Below are 20,128 nucleotides of genomic sequence, written 5' to 3' on the forward strand. Positions count from 1 at the left end.
GGTTGCCTGGGGAGGGGGGGTGGGGAGGAGGGTGTGTGCACGTGTGTGTGTGTGTGTGTGTGTGTGTGTGTGTGTGTGTGTGCGCGCGTGTGCGCGCGCACTTGCGCTTGCTTCTGCCCCAGATCTTTCCTGGACAGTGAGTCTCCGAAGCCGAGTTCCGGAGGCCCGCAGCCGCAGGCGGAGGGCGTGGGGGTTGAGATATTAACCCCTCCCCGCCTCTTCCTAGGGAAGCCACACGGCCTCAGCGGGGCGCTCGGTGACTTCAGCTAGCGGGCCGGCGCGGGCCGCGGAGAGCAGGGCTGGCCATTGGAGTGTGCGGCTGCGGAGGGAGGGGACCCCGACTCGAGTAAGTTTCAAGAGCGTCGCAGTCAGTCGGGGGCCGCAGCAAGATGCCGAGCGCGCAGTGGAGACCCAGAGCTCTCCCAACGCAACTTCGTCCTGCCTGAGCGAGGTAGGGGACTGAGCGCGGCGCCAGCGTGGGCCGGGGGTGCGGGGGACCCCCGCTGCAGGAAGTGTTCAGTGTTAGAAACGAATTTTTAAGCCGGAACGAAGCAAAACGGAAACTTTTAAAACATCCATCTCTGGGCGCTAGAAACATTCATCCCTGGGCTACTAAGCCCAGTCCATCGGATTGTTCTTGGGGCACTTGTGATTTAATGAAGTTTGGAAAAGGGTTCAGTCCAGTTGTAAAACCGACTAGAGGTGGGGGAGAGTGGAAACTGCGGTTGGTCGCAGAGGGGTGGGGGAAGGGGCTTAGTTTTGGAAATCTTATAGACAAAGAATATGGGAGGTGGGGGTGGGGGTGGGGGTAAGGGCTTAAACTTGCGCTGCCGGCGAGGAGGGTGTGGAATTAGATGGGAGAAATGCCGAGTTTCTGGGTACGAGCAGCGTCGGCTGTCCCAGGAACTGCTCTCTGTTACGCCCCTTCTATCACATTGCGGCGTTACTTTGAAACATTTCAACGAGGTACAAGTAGACTTCTGCGAACCGTGCCGTGTTTCATTCTCTCCACACTTTCTAGTTCTGTGAGACGAGGCAACATGTTGGGGGAGGGCAGTAAGTAAAACTACCGCCTCACGTTTAGCAATGCACCAGACGTACGTTCAGACTTCTGGACTGTAGATTTGCACTTGGAATTAGGAATGTAGTGGCATGTATTGTTATCGTTAGTAGTATAACTTATCTCGTGTGTGTGTGTTGGCCAAACCCACAGTAACTAAACATACTCCTTATGCAATCAATGAATGTGCGAAACTCCTGGGATTTATTGCAATCTCTTATGAATGATTTTCACTGAACCTTTAGATTTTCTTGCATTAGCTTACAAGAAAAAAAAAAAAAAAGAAGAAGAAGAAGAAGAAGCAGCAGCAGCAGAAGAAAGAAAAGGCAGTTGCTTCACAGAGGCGTTAAGCTTTCCTGTTTACCGCAAGGCCGGGGCGGGCTTGGCTGCCCACACCATGCGGCGCCCTCGGACCCAAAGCACACCTGTTCCTAGAGAGTTATTAATAGAGCCCAAAGAATGACTTACTTTGTCAAGTGATTTTCGTGCGAATCTAATGTCTTGCATGGCAATTAGGAGGTGGTTCTCTGTTCTTTTAGCTGGGTGGTGCTGTGCGTCTCCACCCTCATATTGGCGGTTGGGTCTCTTCCGAGGAGAGACCAAGAGCTGGTAGTGAACCCGCTGCTGAGAGGGCGAATGCCCCAGAACACCTCCAAGCTGGAAACCTGGAGGGGGATCGAGGTGGCGGCGTGAGGGAGCCGAAGGGGTGTTAAATGGGACTTGCTTCTCTAGTTTTCCCATTTCCGTTTGGATGTGACACAGGGAGAGTTTTCGTCTTGTCGAGTTGAGAGTTTTCAGTTTGGGTAAAAAAATTTTTCTCCCTTCCCTCACCCACCCTACTCCCCCCTTTTTTCTTTTTCTTTTCTTTTCTTTTTTTTTTTTTTTTTTGCAAGAAATAAGAATTTGATTTTCTTTTTCTGAAATCCTTCTCCTTGCGCTTTCCCCAACTTTACTTAAAACAAATCCATGACAAAACTGGAGCAGTGCCTTAGCTAGAATGAATTATGCCAGTGTGCTGTGGCTTTTTCCCTGACTCTCTCCTCTTTGTGACTTGTTTAAAGCTGCTGTTCCCGAGGCCCTCTCCAGCCAAGGAAAAGCTACACAAAAAGCCTGGATCTCCCGGACGGACCCACCCCCCCACCGCGGCAAGTGAAGGCTCTCTCGGCGTCGCCCTCTAGCGTTCTTCAGGAGAAGCGCCACCCCCGGGTTCCTGGAGACCCTGCGCACCATGGGGTCCACCAGCGTCCCGCTGGTGAAGACCCACCGCAGTTCTGTGTCTGACTATGTCAACTACGACATTATCGTCCGGCATTACAACTACACGGGAAAACTGAATGTCAGCGCGGACGAGAACGGCATTAAACTGAGCTCCGTGGTGTTCATTCTCATCTGCTGCTTTATCATCCTAGAGAACATCTTTGTCTTGCTGACCATTTGGAAAACCAAGAAGTTCCACCGACCCATGTACTATTTTATCGGCAACCTGGCCCTCTCAGACCTGTTGGCGGGAGTGGCCTACACGGCCAACCTGCTCTTGTCTGGCGCCACCACCTACAAGCTCACCCCCGCCCAGTGGTTTCTGCGGGAAGGGAGTATGTTTGTGGCCTTGTCTGCCTCGGTGTTCAGCCTCCTAGCCATCGCCATCGAGCGCTATATCACAATGCTGAAGATGAAACTCCACAACGGGAGCAACAGCTTCCGGTCCTTCCTGCTGATCAGTGCCTGCTGGGTCATCTCCCTCATCCTGGGTGGCTTCCCCATCATGGGCTGGAACTGCATCAACATGCTGGCCAGCTGCTCCACTGTCCTGCCGCTCTACCACAAGCACTATATCCTCTTCTGCACCACCGTCTTCACCCTGCTCCTGCTCGCCATCGTCATCCTGTACTGCAGGATCTACTCCTTGGTCAGGACTCGGAGCCGCCGGCTGACCTTCCGCAAGAACATCTCCAAGGCCAGCCGCAGCTCTGAGAAGTCGCTGGCGCTCCTCAAGACCGTGATTATCGTCCTGAGCGTCTTCATCGCCTGCTGGGCGCCCCTCTTCATCCTGCTCCTGCTGGACGTGGGCTGCAAGGTGAAGACCTGCGACATCCTCTTCAGAGCGGAGTACTTCCTGGTGCTGGCCGTGCTCAACTCCGGCACCAACCCCATCATTTACACTCTGACCAACAAGGAGATGCGCCGGGCCTTCATCCGGATCCTGTCCTGCTGCAAGTGCCCCAGCGGAGACTCCGCCGGCAAATTCAAGCGACCCATCATCGCCGGCATGGAATTCAGCCGCAGTAAGTCGGACAACTCCTCCCACCCCCAGAAGGACGATGGGGACAACCCAGAGACCATTATGTCCTCTGGAAATGTCAACTCTTCTTCCTAAAACTGAAAGCTGCCCGACCCATGGGGAGAGTTCTTGCATGGTCACCCCACCACCCAGTGTTTGGAAAACAAAAACAAAAATAAAAAAGTCTCTGTGCCTCCACCGCTGCCAGGGAGGAGCTGCTGGGAGCCAGACGGAGGGGGCAGGGGGCAGAGTAAGAGCAGCCTGGTGGTGCCGGGGTGTTGGTGGGTTAGTTCCTGTGAACAATGCACTGGGAAGGGTGGAGATCAGGTCCTCGCCTGGGATCTATTTCCTACCCCCGCCCTGGAGCTTTGATTTTGCACTGAGCCAAAGGTCTAGCATTGTCAAGCTCCTGGAGGGTTCATCTGGCCGCTCCTCTAAGACTAACGCCCCAGTGTGAGAGCATCTGTGGAGAGCTTGGAGGAGACGTTTTCTCTCACCTTAGTTGCCAGCCCAAGTGACTGTGTGCACTTCTGCGTCTCTGGGTATGCCCTGCATATCCTACCCTCCCTTTCCCTTCACACCCCTCCTTAAAATTCTGTTACTTTATATTTGAACGACCTGGCGTTCTTCAGAGCCGGGGTTGTGGCACGGTCCATTTCCTGATCGTCTGCAGCGGGTAGGCCGTGTTCAGGAGGGAAACTGTGAGGAATGGAGATGGTTTGGAGATGTAAAGCAATTTTATTTGCTGAGGCCAAAGTTTCCACGTAAGCTGGATCAGTTTTTGGAATTTGGTTACAGTCACTTTGATTTCTTTTTTTTTCTTTTAACAACTTTACAATGAAGTATGTTACAGCATCGTTATCTATTGTGTCTGCAAGTCTGCATAAGTCCAGTTTATCTAGATGCTATCAACCGGGATCCTTTGTGTCATAGGAGAATCAAACAAGTAAAACAAGGTGAAAACTGACTGGGGGTGACTTTGTAAACCAAGAGAGATTTCTTAATGAGTTTGTCTAACAAATACAACGTCTGTCTTTGGCACTTTTGTTGACGTTTATTTCAGAGTGTTGTGTGAATTATTTCAACCAACAGGATGGTTGTATTTTGTTGTGTTAAAAGTACTTTCCGTGATTTTTGAATGTATTTGTTTCAGCATTTTATTGGACTTTTCTAACCTGTGTTAACACCGTTGAACGTGTATTTCCTAAGAAAGTACAACCCTCTTGTGCCATTAAAGCATTACTTTAACTGATAGGGAATACCAGAAGTTTTAAAATACAGCTGTTCATTAAATAGTTAATTAAAGATGTGTATAAATGTCACAAAAAATAAAAATATATTGCTGTCTCTTTAGTATGGTTTTCAGTGCAATTAAACCGAGAAATGTCTTTTTTTAAAAAAAATAGTATTTAATAGGTTTCTGACTTTTGTGGATCATTTTGCACATAGCTTTATCAACTTTTAAACATTAATAAACTGATTTTTTTTAAAGATTCCTTTGTGAATAGCATTTTTTTTTAAAAGAAATAAGACATTGTGTTTGACTATGTGAATCTTTAGAATCAAAGTTAAGGGCAATTTTCTGTTACTCTTTAAAGGATTTCACCTTGATAAACTAGGGTGTGAAAAAAAATGTGGTTTGTTAAAAAACCACTCTATCTTTTTCAGGAAGAGAAACTTCAATAAGTTAACACTGAAGAGTAGTAAAAAATGCGATGAAAACCACCAACCTCTAAATACCACGCTGACAAGTAAATGCCATTATTGGAGTTTTAAATTGCATTCGAGCCAAACTAAGTGTTACACAATAATTCTTGTCCTAAAACACGGGCTTTTAAAGAAATAATATACAAGAATGTAGTTGTAAATCTAATTAAAAAAATTTTTTTTAATGTTTATTTATTTTTGAGACAGAGACAGAGCATGAAAGGGGGAGGGGCAGAGAGAGAGAGGGAGACACAGAATCAAACAGGCTCCAGGCTCTGAGCCATCAGCCCAGAGTCCGACGCGGGGCTCAAACTCACGAACCGTGAGATCGTGACCTGAGCTGAAGTCGGACGCTCAACCGACTGAGCCACCCAGGTGCCCCAGTAAATCTAATTTAAACTGTGAAATGCAATGGTCGCTTCAAGCCCATCAACAAAAGCTTTTACATTCTTGGCTTTCTACCAACATGCTGGGGAAATAGGGATATGGATCTGGGAGATAGTATATTAAATCACTTTTTTCCAAGACACTGTCTTGGCTTCTCCCAGACTGTCTTTTGGACAATATGGGACCACACAGTAGTAGGAGCACATAGCTAGCAAGGAGTAGCAAGTTGTAGAATGTAGGTTGAGTAGTATACCCCTCATACCTGAAAGCTTTCAATAATCTCTGATAGCTTTGGCGCCCTGGCCATTAATTGCTCCCAACTAGGCAATGAGACCAAGGGCACTTTGTAAGCGCCACAGAATTACTGCAATAATTGTTTCGATATTATTGTCATCTTCACTGAGAATTCATTTGAAGGGTTTGGGTGTGTTTGCCTCTTCAGTCCCGTTATTGCTTTCAGAATCTGTGCTTTCAACTGTCACTGCATATGCACAGGACACAGTTGGGACATGAAGATAAACCTCACCTCACAGAGTAGATGTCATTTCTGGGTAAGGTTAACTGTGGGAAACAGAAGTGTGTTCACGAAGGAAACCTTAGGTCACAACCTCCAGTTTCCTGAAGGAAATGCCAAAAATGTGCTGAAGACAAAAGACTGGAAACAAACTGGAATGTCTCTATCCATCTGTCTGCTGAGGCGGAAGGAATGAGTTCATGTTGTACTCACTTCCTAGAGCTTTCATTGCAGAGTCAAGCATAATGGAAAAGCCCATCCATTTCGTGTTTCTATGGACGATAAGTGTTCCTACTATTGGTTTTATCTTTATAAGCAAAGCAATGACTCACACAACACGGGGAAGTTGAGGTAGGGCAGCTGACCCTGGCGGGGATTGGAAAACTCATGACAACGAGTGACAGAGAGGACAGCCTTACTTGCCCACCTGTGAGCACATTATCCAGTCATCATATGTGCATTCTTCCTGGAAGTTCCACACTGTGCCTTTCATTCCAAGAGAGCTAGACAGTCATGGACTGTGGTTTTCCTGGGCAGGTGTGGGACAGAAGCCTACCTCTGGCTGAGAAGCAATGGCTGAGATAAAGGAGTCCTTGGTGGTATCTCAACATGAATATCTGGTTTTAATTTAGTATATCCTGAGAATTGAGGATGAAAACAAAAATCTCAGTAACTATTTTTATACTAAATTTAAATGTCCATAAAGTTTTGATTAAAAAACTTATGTAGTATTTTTAAAGAGGAATAAAACAGGCAGCCTGAGAAATACTTGACATATTCTTGTAAATGGGCCCCTGGCATAAATATTGAGGAAAATTACAAAACGACATCAAACAATACTTTATTCCCAATGATATTAAATGTGATTACAATTCTACAGAACATTCACATAGAAATTGTATATAAGAAAAATGCTTGCCCTTGCTTTTTAGCCTCGTTATAAGTAGAAAAATTAAATTCTTTAGTAAAAGTTAATCTAGTGATATTAGAAATTCCAACATTTACAGTAATAGAAATGTTGCATTTATGTTAACTATAGAATGGATTTTATTTTGGCATTATCAGTACTTTGGTTGTGATTTATGGCATCTTTAATGTTCCCCCAATGTAAAAAGTCTTATTATGAAGGTTGTTGTTGTTGTTGTTTTTAATTTTAGAGAGAGGGGCCAAAGGAGAGGGGCAGAGGGAGAGAGAAAGAATCCCAAGCAGGGTCCATGCTCAGCATAGAGCCTAATGTGGGGCTCGATCCCATGACCTTAGGATCATGACCTGAGCTGAAATCAAGAGTCCAATGCTCAACCAACTGAGCCACCCAGGTGCCCCTTTTTGATGAAGCTTTTAACTTACTTACAAATTGGATTAATTTCTGCTATAGACACTGCCTATGATAAGGATGCACCCAATGTAATATCCTTGTAGTACTTCTAACCCAGACTGTACTTTTTGAATGATTTTGACTCTTCTTGCCTCCCTTCAGTGTATCTCTGAGACCTCTCACATTTTCTAGGTAACTACAAATGCAGCTCTGTTGGGGAGCTACTACTCTGAAATAGCAACTTCAAAAAGATGATTAGCTCTATTGGGAAAGTCCTACAAAGTGAGGACTTGAAGTTTAAGTATGATTAAATATTAGCAACCCCATTTTCAATTGAGAAGTGAGGGATAATACTTGAGTGACACATTTAAAAAATGTTTTCATTACAAAACTGTTAAATTTGAACTTGTAAATGGGTCACTGACTCAAAAATTAATTTCTAACCAGGAACACTCTTATTTACCTATATGATGTGCAATGATCATTTTCTGTGATCTCTTTGTAACGTTCAGTTATTCTTTTCTTTCATATTGCTTTCTCCGGGGGTGCCTGAGTGGCTTAGTCAGTTAAGCATCTGACTCTTGGTTTCACCTCCAGTCAAGATCTCACAGTTCATGGGTGTGAGCCCACGCTGGGCTCTGCACTGACACCTCAGAGGTGTGTCTCCCTGTCTCTCCACCTCTCCCCTGCTCGCTCTCTATCTCTCTCTCTCAAAATAAAGAAATAAGATTTTTGAAAAATGTTGCTTACTCCATACCCAGCTGGAATGGTGTTTTCTATGGACACCTCAGTAATTAGATCAAACTAGATCAATCTCATTTGTTTCTTAACTAACCACATCAAACTAGATGTGCCTGTGTTTTCCGCAAATAGTTTTAAAAAGTCTGGAGGGAGGAATCACAACTAACCAAAAGAAGCCTTTAGGGCCTGTTAGAGTATTCTTTCCCTGTGGACAAAGTAAGTTCTGGATGATGAGAAATCATAATAGATTACATCCTTTCCTCCAATCTTGCTGCTTTTTTGATGTGTGCTTCACAAGGCCCAAGGAAAGGGACTCAAAATACTTTTTCACACATACCATTGCCTTCACTGCTATAATGATTGGAACTAGAGTCCAATCAGAATACTCAAGCAAGCAAGCAAGCAAGCAAGGTCTACTTGAATTACTGAAAGCCTTTTTATTGTTTACAAAGAAAAAGAATTAAAACAAAAACTTTTTAAATGTTTATTTATTATTGAAAGACAGAGTCAGAGTGTGAGCAGGGGAGGGGCAGAGGGAGAGGGAGACACAGAATCCGAAGCAGGCTCCAGCCTCTGAGCTGTCAGCACAGAGCCTGATGCGGGGCTTGAAGTCACAAACCGCGAGATCATGATCTGAGCTGAAGTTGGACGCTTAACGGACTGAGCCACCCAGGCGCCCCAAAAGAAAAAGAATTTTTAACCAGTGCTCAAAAAAGCTAGGAAAGATGAAAGAGGAGGATAACACTGAGGGAGGGTTAGACCTGCATTTAATTTAGCCTTTTCACAATCCTTGACAAGAGCCAGGACCAATGGCAAATTTGGTTCCTGTTGAAGACATCTTGCCTAATACTCTTTGTGCTTTCTTCTTAGAATTAGACTTTCAAGTGATTCCTGCATTTCTCATGGTCTCTTTTTCATCCCTTTGAGGACTGAAGGATTGAAAATCAGATTTAGCTCTGAGTATAATCATTAGCAAAAGCATGTGTGGATTGCATATTTGAATGAACAAGAATTGCCATATTTTGTTTCATTGAAGCACCATCATGTGCCCAACCAGCTCCTGTGTTAACAATGGATAAACACATTGTGGTAAATTCATACAGTGGAATACTAGTCAGATATTTAAACAAGGAACTACTACTGATACTTGCAACGATTTGCATAAATCTCAAAACCATTCTATTGAGAAAAGAAGCCAGCACTAAAAGAGAACACACTGCGTGATTCCATTTATGTGAAATTCAAGATGAGGCAAAAGTGATCTATGGAGATGGAAATCAGAACACCGGTTGCCTCATGGAGAAGATATACTGAAAAGGAACATGAAGGAAATTCTGTTAGATTGTTAGCAGTGTTCTGTATCTTAATTCTTAGGATGTTGTTTACTTGGGTATATGCATTTATATAAACTTATCCAACCATATTAGGGTCTGTGAAATTAAAAAAAAAAAAGTCAGTATGGTAGATTTCCACCTGAATATGAGGACTGTATGGGCCTTTCTCTGTGAAATTATGCAGTGAGATTCCAAAGAATTCAATAGAACACTGCAAAAGTTCCACACTGTTCCACAGAAGGAAAATTTGCTCTTTCAGCAGTCTCCTAAGTCCCAGAACCAAAGCGTTAAAATGCTAAATAATTGTAACCCGATGATATTCTCCTTGCTTCTATAGGATGAGAATTAGGTATAGTATGGTATTTGTAATACCTAAGAATGTCTGTGTTTTGGAAGAGTCTAGGATTGCAATGAAACTGTCACAATAAACGTTTATTGACATTCAGATTTTGGTCCTAGGAACATATAATGTATCATAAATAGCCTTAGGAAGAATGGGCTTTAAAACACTGGCAAAAGGGGCGCCTGGGTGGCGCAGTCGGTTAAGCGTCCGACTTCAGCCAGGTCACGATCTCGCGGTCCGTGAGTTCGAGCCCCGCGTCGGGCTCTGGGCTGATGGCTCAGAGCCTGGACCCTGTTTCTGATTCTGTGTCTCCCTCTCTCTCTGCCCCTCCCCCGTTCATGCTCTGTCTCTCTCTGTCCCAAAAAAATAAATAAACGTTAAAAAAAAATTAAAAAAAAAATAAAACACTGGCAAGGATACCGAAACATATTAGTATAGGTGACATACACACTGGAGTGTGTCAGACCATTTCTTACCACCTGACCAAACCTATAAAAAGCATTCAGGCAGATTGTAACACCGGTCCTGGGTGCAAGCACTGCGTTGTTAGGAGTCACGGGCAGAGACACAAAAGGAAGACAAGGCTGGTGTTCTTGAGGGCTTTATAAGCTTGTGGCTAGATACATTGTTTGCCTGTGCTCAGCTCTAGAGATTCCCTCCTTTACACTCAGCAAATTGCCTCAGGTGCTGCAGTGTTACTTGATCAGGCTGATTAGATCCAAGGAGGAATGGGAAGAGGAAAAACAGGGCAAGGATAGCAGGGAGGATGGGATGGGGGAAAGTAGGTAGTTGCTTATCTACTTCCCCGGAGCTTTGATCCTATTATCACTCCACTTTTCTGCTCCTTTGTGATACCAAGGTAGAAAGAAGAACCCTATTGAGGAAAACTGGTGTGGCTCAGGCTTCCCACTCCCACCGCTTTTGATGGGTACACCCATCCATTCACCTATCCTTTCAACAAGAATGCTTGCCCTAGGCCATGTACTCTGGCTAGCAAGAAAACCATTTAAAAGGTCTCTGACTTCATAGAGCTTACAGGATTCATTCCTCCAGTTCTGGCGTTTCATTGGTTCCTTCTCTTTGGGGTCCAGGGCAACTGATACGGTAAGAAACAGTTATTTTCATGAGTTTTCCCACTGCTGTACCGTCCCCCTAATATACTGAGTTCTTAAGCAATGTAAAAGAATTTTATTTAACAAATATGATTAATGTTAGCAGCTATCATTTAACCAATGGGACGTTAGCTTTCAGATTTGGAATGGAGAAGCTCTGGATGCTGTTGCAAGTATCAGCATTTGTATTCAATTTTTCAAATCCTAGACCCCATGTGAAATCAAAGCATCCAGCATCTCACCTTAATTTGTGTTTTCTTTCTAGAGCACCGCTGTGAACTCTGTTGGGTGTAGCCACTTGGGTTAAAATGAGCAAATGAAGCCTACACTTGAGTAAATCTTAGGTGGTGTCCTTATTTAACTTGGATGAAAGAGAAAGGAGACACAAATGCACCACTCAAGAGGAAACAAGACATGACCTTAATTATCAATATCATTATGACCAAATCCACCTAATGGTGGGCAGTTGCAATCATCTAGGGCTAGAGAAAGGCCTTGTTGTGTTCTATATGTCTCAGTGGCTACTTCTGCCGGAGAGCACTCCCAGTAGCCTCCACCCACTGCACCAGGGCTAGGGCCGTTTTTATAAGGAGGACCCTTGAGAATGTCAATAGCTCAGATGCTGCTAACCTTTACCGGATCTACCCCTCAAAGGTCTTCTAGAGGCAGAACTAGCGGTTTCATTCTTTTGTACAAAGGAAAGCATATTTATTTCTAATTTCAGGGCTTCTCTTGTGCCCGTCTAGACACTTGAGAGAAAAACAAATTTGAATCACCAGTAAAGTTATGTTCTAAAATAAGAGAAGACATATAAAAAGACATCAGCTGTCATGTAGGTATGCCAGAGAGTCTTCACCCAGGCTTCTTTGGTGGCACCAGAAATAGTGGTTAGCGCTCACATGCTGTTCTGCTTCAGCTACCTTCATGCGGCCACCTGCAGATATGAGTTCTTGGTTTCTCTTCCTTGTCTAGATGCCAGTCAGGGCAGCATTTAGAAAAATACAGATTTTCATATTCCCATGCACACGCGCAAAGTGAATTAGGATAGCACAGACTTACCTAGATTATTCAATCCATAAAATCCCTTGTCTCGATTATCAGAATGGTTAATGTCAACTTTTTTTTCCGAGTTATTATACTCTATTAAGCATGACAGTAAAAGTTGCAGAATTATAAGGAATTTAGAAGACATACGCAACAGGGACCTCCTAACTTAAAGGGGCAAAAAGACCCATATAATAACATACAGTTTGAAAAACAGCTTTATATACATTATCTTTTCTTATGTATTCATTTTTATTAGTTTTTATTTTTTAAAAAGATGCTTATTCAGTGTTTTTCTTTTCATCATCAGTTATTTTGAATGGTAGCCCTGAGTTGCAAAAATTGAAATGTGTTGAAATGATTTAAACATCTGTATATAATTTGTATAAAAGGGACTTCCGTTCTCTGTTTCGTTTCATTTCTTTTCTTTTCCTTTCTTTCTTTCTTTCTTTCTTTCTTTCTTTCTTTCTTTCTTTCTTTTAATGTCACTCTGGGTCTGGAGATGGTAAAGTGCCTTATTGATTGATTGATTGATTGATTGAAAGAGAGCACCTGTGCACAAGCAGAGGCGGGGCAGAGAGAGAGGGAGAGAGAATCCCAAGTAGGCTCCACACTCAGGGCAGAGCCTGACCGTGAGATGATGGGCTGAGCTGAAATCAAGAATCAGATGCTTAACCAACTAAGCCACCCAGGTGTCCCTCTCTGTTCATTTTCTAAGGAATTCAATATAAGCCAGGTTAGTTACTGAACTTATTACCAAGGGTAAAGTTAAAGGACATATCTGGATTACGCTTTCTTTCCTTACAGGGATATCGTCAGGGACAGGAGCTGGGCTGGTGTATGTAGCCTGCAGATAAGGGGATTTTGATTTCTAGGGTTGTTTATTTGGTATTTTTCTATGGTCATCTGGGTTTTATATTAGATTTGTAGAAAGGCCACTGTTGAGTATTCTCAGAAAGTCTTGGTTAAATACTAATCAAGGGGCTAGGGCGTCTATTTGAAGTGTGTGTGTTAATACTGAAATGTTCACAGCAGCTAACTACCGGAGAATTGGTAGCATGGGATCTTGGCTGCCTAAATACACATCGGATTTACTAGGGAAAAAAAAAAAATTGCTCAATCTTTTGTTTGTCTTCTCAGAAAAGGATGAATTAACTAGTTCCTCCCCAAAGTAAAAAAAAAATTAGAAGAAATGTATTAATTCAATGCAGTGCTCAATGTTGAAAATCTAAAATAATTTTAACGTAAGGCATGGACAATTATTTTTCTTTGTGGTATAAAATTGTGTGTTTTAAAACTTTCTTGACTTATGGATCTTTGGCTTTTTGGAAGCACTGTATGATTTTATCAGAGTCTCTTACAAGAAACAATTATTTATGCATAAATTTTGCCTAATGGATAGAATATGGCTGTGGAGAATTTGAAGGAATTACATAAACATTGAAAGGGAAATAACAGCACACAAAAGATGAGTTTCACTGAAAAACCACGCAGTGACCAAATGTTATGATTTCTTCCCCGGAGAGGATGATTTTCAGGCCACCGCAGCTGCCTTTCAGTCATGTCAGGGTTGACTCTGGCATTGAAGATGATGCTCTTCAGTGGTTTGCAGAATTTTGACTCATATGGAATTGTGTTTGTCTGTGTTACCACCGCGAGTTCACTTTAGACTTTGCATTTCATTATCAATTAAGAATGCACTGGTAACTGGTAGGAAACTTCTATTTGGAGCAAACTAATTACATTTGCTTATTGCTGAAAGTACTTTTACTTTTTTCCTACTTTCATTTCAATCTATTTGAAGGAAAAAGGAAAAAGAACAATTTGTTTTCCATACAAAAGGAGTCTTAGACATCAGGGATTACTATAGTTTCTCTATGTTCTGAACTATTCACATTCTTTATATGTTGCTCCGTGAACTTTTCTTTAATTTGAGGAAATTCATAGCTTTAACTCTCATTTCAGAGGCTGAAACACCCTGCCTAAAGCGAGTAAAGTTGGCAGTAGCATTTCCCCTTCCCAGATTCCTTTTTTGGTAAGTTTAAGGAGGGGCAGAAATTGAGGCTGCAACTATGTTTTCCCTGTTTTCCAACTGACAGAGGGTCCCTGGGATTTGTGGCTGCCTACTTGAATAATCTCAGGACGAACACCATTCACATTTCATGGCTCTCACTAGGAATCATTAACAGCCCAGTGCAGAGTTTTGCTTTTCACTTAACTTGTAAGAAAATGAAGAGGTCCTGCCAAGGTTCAGGAAAGGATAACAAAGCATAAGCTCTTTAATGGGATGAACTAACATAAAAGTCTAAGTGCACCAAGCTCTTTCCCACAAGCGGGACCCGATTTGGGGACTGGCATTCAGGCTGACAACCATCATATATTGGGAAACAGCACAGAGAAACAAAAGTAATTCTCCCAAAAAGAGCTAAGTATGGGCTTTGGGAAAATAAGGATCTATCTGTTAAGCTCTGCTAAGATTGGGATCTCTGTAATTTATAGTATTTTCCAGGGAACTGGGCTTATTTTTATTGAAGAGAATTGTGGGATATAGAAAGCATTTATTTTAGTGAACCACTGTTTGAATTCAGCTTTAAGTGTGCTGAAATATTCTTTTATATTGTGGAAATGTCTCCATAGATTTGTCAGCTAATTAACATGATATCTTATAAGATGACATTTTATATCCCATACATGGCAAGACAGTCTAAAAGCAGTTGCAATATTAAAATCATGTTTCTGGTGGGTACCTGGGTGGCTTAGTCGGTTTAGCATCTGACTCTTGATCTCAGCTCAGGTCTTGATCTCAGGGTTATGAGGTCAAGCTTGACATGGGACTAGTGCTGGGTGTGAAGCCTACTTAAAACAAACAAACAAACAAACAAACAAACAAACAAAAAACAACCAAACAACCAAACAAAAACACCCACCTAAAACAGTTGTTTCTGGCCTGGACCTGATTCCTTGTCAGTGTCATAAGGATCTCCAGCCTACTTGCTACGTTGCTTAACTAGCCAGTGTTCTTCCATCATTTGGTTTTTGGGGCTCCTTAGAACAGGTCTCTGGCTAGATGAACTAGATGCCCAAGTAGCCACTTTGATCCTGAGGCAACTTCATCCTGGAAGCTGAGGGCAGTCAGAAATTTTCTAGTTTCGGGGTGCCCGGGGGGCTCAGTCAGTTCAGTGTGTGACTCTTGATTTTAGTTCAGGTCATGATCTCACCATTTGTTCAAGCCGTGTCTAGGGCTTTATGCTAACCATGTGGAGCCTGCTTGAGTTTCTTCCTGTCTTCCTCTCTTCTTGCCCCTCTCCTGAGTACTCTCTCATTCTCTCACAGTAAACTTTAAAAAAAGAAAAGAAATTTTCTAGTCTAGATGTTCTGAATCAGTAATTGCACTGAAATGCCTCTAGGAATCGGGCATAGAACTCACTGGAGTGAGGTACACCAGGCAGGGACTGTGGTGAACTTGAGAGTAAGTTCACCTTTACTTTGGAGTCTTTATCTTCTCTAGCCCTTGCAGCTGAAAATACTGCTCACACTTGTGAGCCCAATGTGCTTAGGTGTTCCACAAGGAGCTGAAAATATGGATTTTGATGTGTGATCTCCTGAGTTTTAAATACTGGTAACTAATCCAGTTTCAAAAAATCTTGGAGCACCTGGGTGGCTCAGTCGCTTAAGCATCCAACTTTGGCTCAGGTCATGATCTTGCGGTTCCTGAGTTCGAGCCCTGTGTCGTGCTCTGTGCTGGAGCCTGCTTCAGATACTGTGTCTCTCTCTCTCTCTTTCTGCCCCTCCCCCCGCTTGTGCTTTGTCTCTCTCTATGCCTCAAGAATTAATAAATGTTAAAAAAATTAAGAAAAAAAATCTTATACAGGCTAACTGTAACATGATAGTAGCCATATGTGACCTCGGGGCTCCTATTTTGCCACCTGATTTAAATTGGAATAACTGAGATCTCAGAGCTGAGGTTCACCATGGGTACTAAGTCAGTCTCACTTGAGAGCAATCTCCTTTTGGTGGCCTGGAGTGTGAGAGCCCTGGGTGGAGTAGGAGAACAGGCCAGCCTGTGTTCTGGGACTGAGTGTGAGGTAGGCTTCCAAGCTGGCATGTCTGATCACTGGAGTCCACCACATACCTAAATGGGAGGTTTCCAGCTCCTGCATTTGCACTGCATGGTGATGATGGGTTCAAAAATAGTAGCATCTCAACCTTTCTAAAAGGTGCCGTATTGTACAAAGAAGTAGCACATTGAGAAAACCAGCCATGCACATCCTGTGCTGCGTTCTAGGCACTTACCAAATGTTAGTTCCCTCCTTCATCCTCCCTTTGGAAAATTCCTTTAAAAATTAAAGGCTTTAAAAAGCATATGAGCAAGTCTGACTTCCCCATTTTTTCAGTAGCTATATACAACAATCCTGTGAACTGTGTAGCCATCTGACCCCCGACAATGAGGACTCTTAAACTAATGGTGTTAAATAACTTCCCCATGCCCAGTAGCGAGTGGCCAGCGAAACTGGGCTTTGCTTTTCCCTTACACAGCGAAGCCAGGAGAACTTCCTCAGGCTTCCTCAGACTTACAGAACCATTGAGTTGGAAGGGATCTTAGAAATTGATGTATCCGGCTGTCTCATTTCAGAGATAAGTGACTTGTTGTTGACTCATAATCTTTTCTCCTTTCTTTGTGCCGTTTAGATATCAGAGTCATGTTAGCAAGAGGAATGATCAAAAGTGGATCATTTGTGTTGCTGGTGACATTTCCATTTTTGTGCCTCCAGCTGCATTTCTTTAGATCCAGCCAGATTTTCTTTAGATCCTTAGGCCATTGGCCCTTTGCTAATTTTTATAACTGGGATAAATGGAATGCAAGTCTGAAATGACAATGGTTTTGCTTCTGAGTCCCCTTGAATGTCTGTTGAATTTAGAAGGGGCCTCAGACCAAAGCAGAAGGGCGTGGTGAATGTTAATGTAGATGCCGGGTTTGACCAAACAACCCACCAGCGGGTGAAGGCCCGTGCTGTAATTTAAATAGATGGTGGAGCCTCTGCGGTTTGTAACGTCACTGGAAACCCAAGAAAGGGCTTATTTTATGCAATTTAGTCTATTTTTTTGTTTGTTTATTTTGATTACACAAAGCTCAAGGGTTCTTTTGACGTTTAAAAATGCTTATTTCAGTTAAAGTACTGATTACGGTTATGATTTCCCTTTTTTCTTTTTCTTTTTCTAGGATTGCATTTCAGTGTCCCACACAGCTCTTTCTACTTTCCTGTGATTTCTTCTTACCCAGATAACTATTCTATTAACGTTTCAATTTAGATACAGCAACTGCTACTATATCAGCGTTACCTTTGCCTTGTGATCATGGCAGCAGAAGAATCATTTTCTCAGTGGGAGTCAGGTCATGGCAGAGAACATCAGGATCTTTCTTGTAATTATAAAATGGAGGGCAGAGTTATCACTGAAATTTATCCTATAGGAAGATATTTCCTTCCATAGGAGGAAATACTTTGATAAGTCACAGTGGTCCATCTGTCCTGTTTTCCCATCACACACTTCTCAGGTGTGTGACTGAAGAAGTTACTCAACCTTTCTGAACTCATTTTTTTAATCTATCAAGTAGTGATCATAGTACCAACTTCAAAGGCTGTTGTGAGAATTAAATAGGATCATGTTGACAATGTCTGGCATAAGACAGGTACCCAATAAATGTTTATTTGTTGAGTATAAATGTTCATTCACTTGACCCAGATTTGTGGAGCACCTACTATGCTCCAGGCGTGGCCAACATGATAGTGAATAAAATAGACAAAATCCTTGTCCACAGCCAGCTCCCTTTTCTTCTCTTTCCCTCCACCCCAGTCACTCGATCCTCTCCACTAAAACCAGACCACATAGGATGAATATTTTTGTTCTTTCAAAGAATTCATTCCTTTGGAAGTTTTGCCAGTCAACCATTCATTACTTATTGTGCTTAGATTGCCTTTCTGCATGAAACCAAAGAAAGAATGTGTAATGGGATTGCGAAATGTAACCTACGTTACAACTTGAAGTGTGCAAAAAATAAACTTTATTTAGTCTATACTGTTTTGGCTTCTTTTGTAAGCCCTTACTTTCTGGATAGAGGAAGGAATGCCATTAACTAAACATCGGTTAAAATGTAGTCCCATTCAATAATTTAATCCATTTGGGTACTATTCTGCTTTCCTTAGCTAAAAATGTTCAGCCTCTCAGATGACAGACCTCTTCCTCCCTAGCTTGTCTGGAACGCGGGGGAAGGGCTGAGGCTTACGCAACCTCAACCTCGTGGTGGTGGTAGTTGTTGTGGTGGGAGGGGTTGGTGTCTTTAGGCATAGCTCTTAGCTTGCTCTGGCCCCAGGCTGTTGTCCCTTCTCTATTGGGTGCTACTGGCCCTGTGGGTGTTTATGGCTGAAAACTGGGTGGGTGTGACTTGTGGTTGATCTCCTGGCTGGTCAAAGTCTGTAGTCTGCTATGTTTGACATGCCCTCATTTCAGTTTCCTCTGGTGCTAGAGAGCCCTTTGAAGTCTGGCTGGCCTCTCCAGCCTCTGCCTCGTCTACCTCTGACAAGCACAGAGGCTTGATTTCTGGCTCCTGTCTTCATCCCTCTGTCTGCCCAAACCATACTGCCTCAGGATGGGCTGGGTCCCTAGGTTTGTATGGAGCATGACACACAGGGACCCACTTTGTTCTGGAGCCTATGGGGAGGTATCTTCAAATGACCCCGGTTCTGCCTTCGGAGGTAACTTTGCTTTCCCAGTGCACCTTTCCCTTCCTGGGCCATTTCACATCCCCTCCTCCCCCATCCCCCACCATCCACAGGGCTCTTTTAACTCCTCACAATTCCCCACACTAAAAGAGAGCAGATCTTTCTTTCCCTCATTTCTTTTTCCTGACTTCATTCACTTGGCTAAATCTTAGTGATAAAACAGGTTACTTTTTTTTTTTTTGTAACGTTATTGGTAGACCTCTATGATCTGAAGTCTCCATGATTGGTTGTTGAAATACGAAGGTCTTGGGGCACCTGGGTGGCTTAGTCGGTTTAGTGTCCAACTTTGGCTCAGGTCATGATCTCACGGTTCATGTGTTTGAGCCTGCATCAGGCTCTCTGTTGTCAGCATGGAGCCCACTTTGGATCCTCTGTCCTCCTGCTCTCTGCTTATCCCCCACTCGTGCTCTCTCTCTCAAAAATAAACATTTAAAAAACAGATACAAAGGTCTCATAAAGGAGTTCAGCAAATCCCTTTTCAAGAAGCTTGCTTATCCAGGTTTTTTGAACGACAGAAGCAGAACGTTGCTCTTTTTCTTGTTCTCCTTCGGTAAGAAAATGCAAACCTTCCTTTTGGACAAATCATTACCTGAGGCAGACTAGTGCAAAGATTTCTGCTCAGGAAGACAAAAAGTGAGAAGTACTTCAGAAATTGACTCCTATTATAGAACCAGGGCTATTGCCTTCCAGGAACTCATTGTCTTTTAGCATCTGGTACTTCAACATCCAGGTGACTGGACTGCTCTGATGTAGGTAGCCCTGGGAAGTTGCCCCACAAGCTCTTGATTTGGCATCAGTGGCAGATTACTTGCTTTTCAGTCAAACTTACCCTATTCCACCCAGTGGGATCTCCCTCCTTCCTCTTCCTCTTCATTATCCTTTTCTCATTATTGGGTTTCTTTTTCTCTCTGATCTGACACTTGAACTTTTATATATGTGAGCATTCATTCATTAATGTGATGATAATTATTGCCATAATTTGTTGAGCTCTATTACAGAGTAGAGATGAGAAAGGTCTTTTTATATTGGTTTTGTCATTTAATTTAAAAGATCTCCATTGTATGGGACACCTGGGTGACTCAGTCAGTTAAGCTTCTGGATTTGGATTTGGGTTATGATCTCATGGTTTGTGAGTTTGAGCCCTGCATCTGGCTCTAAGCTGACAGTGTGAAACCTGCTTGGGATTCTCTCTCGTGCGGCCCCTCCCCTGCTTCTTCCCCTGCCTCTCTCCCTCTCAAAATAAACAAACTTAAAAAAAATCTCCATTGTATATAGGAAGAAACTGAAGCTCAGAGAAGTTAAAAAGTAATTTGTTACAGACTACAGAACTAGGACTTGAACACAGGTTTCATTGGCCTCTAAACCCATTCCACTAAGGCACACTGTTCTGAATAATAATGTAGACTTCTGTGTAAAGATTTTACATAAATTGGGGCGCCTGGGTGGCGCAGTCGGTTAGGCGTCCGACTTCAGCCAGGTCACGATCTCGCGGTCCGTGAGTTCGAGCCCCGCGT

General features: G+C 43.1%; 1 protein-coding gene and 1 long non-coding RNA gene across 4 annotated transcripts in view; both read left to right on the forward strand.

Moving 5' to 3' along the window:
- Window positions 1–191: 191 nt before the first annotated feature.
- Window positions 192–4,829, forward strand: S1PR1 (sphingosine-1-phosphate receptor 1). 3 transcript variants are annotated; one of them, XM_040471120.1, is made up of 2 exons: window positions 192–451; window positions 2,122–4,829. In XM_040471120.1, the coding sequence occupies exon 2, from the start codon at window positions 2,289–2,291 to the stop codon at window positions 3,432–3,434; it is 1,146 nt and encodes a 381-aa protein (XP_040327054.1). In that variant the 5' UTR covers window positions 192–451; window positions 2,122–2,288; the 3' UTR covers window positions 3,435–4,829. The 3 variants fall into 3 exon arrangements, with proteins under 3 accessions (XP_040327054.1, XP_040327055.1, XP_040327056.1); XM_040471121.1 differs by lacking the exon at window positions 192–451 and adding an exon at window positions 1,614–1,741; XM_040471122.1 differs by lacking the exon at window positions 192–451 and adding an exon at window positions 1,749–1,863.
- A 13,526-nt stretch (window positions 4,830–18,355) lies between these two features.
- Window positions 18,356–20,128, forward strand: part of LOC121027573 (uncharacterized) — a 10,519-nt gene continuing 8,746 nt past the window's right edge. Inside the window, exon 1 of the long non-coding RNA XR_005788802.1 lies at window positions 18,356–18,587. This is a non-coding gene — a long non-coding RNA (uncharacterized LOC121027573). The remainder of the gene's footprint in view (window positions 18,588–20,128) is intronic.

Source organism: Herpailurus yagouaroundi, unplaced genomic scaffold, assembly GCF_014898765.1.
Source record: "Herpailurus yagouaroundi ecotype Mexico unplaced genomic scaffold, PumYag 77, whole genome shotgun sequence".
Lineage (NCBI taxonomy): Eukaryota > Metazoa > Chordata > Mammalia > Carnivora > Felidae > Herpailurus > Herpailurus yagouaroundi.

Excerpts from the sequence above, each read along its gene's own strand:
- S1PR1 (XM_040471120.1), top strand. The coding sequence starts at position 2,289 with ATGGGGTCCACCAGCGTCCCGCTGGTGAAGACCCACCGCAGTTCTGTG.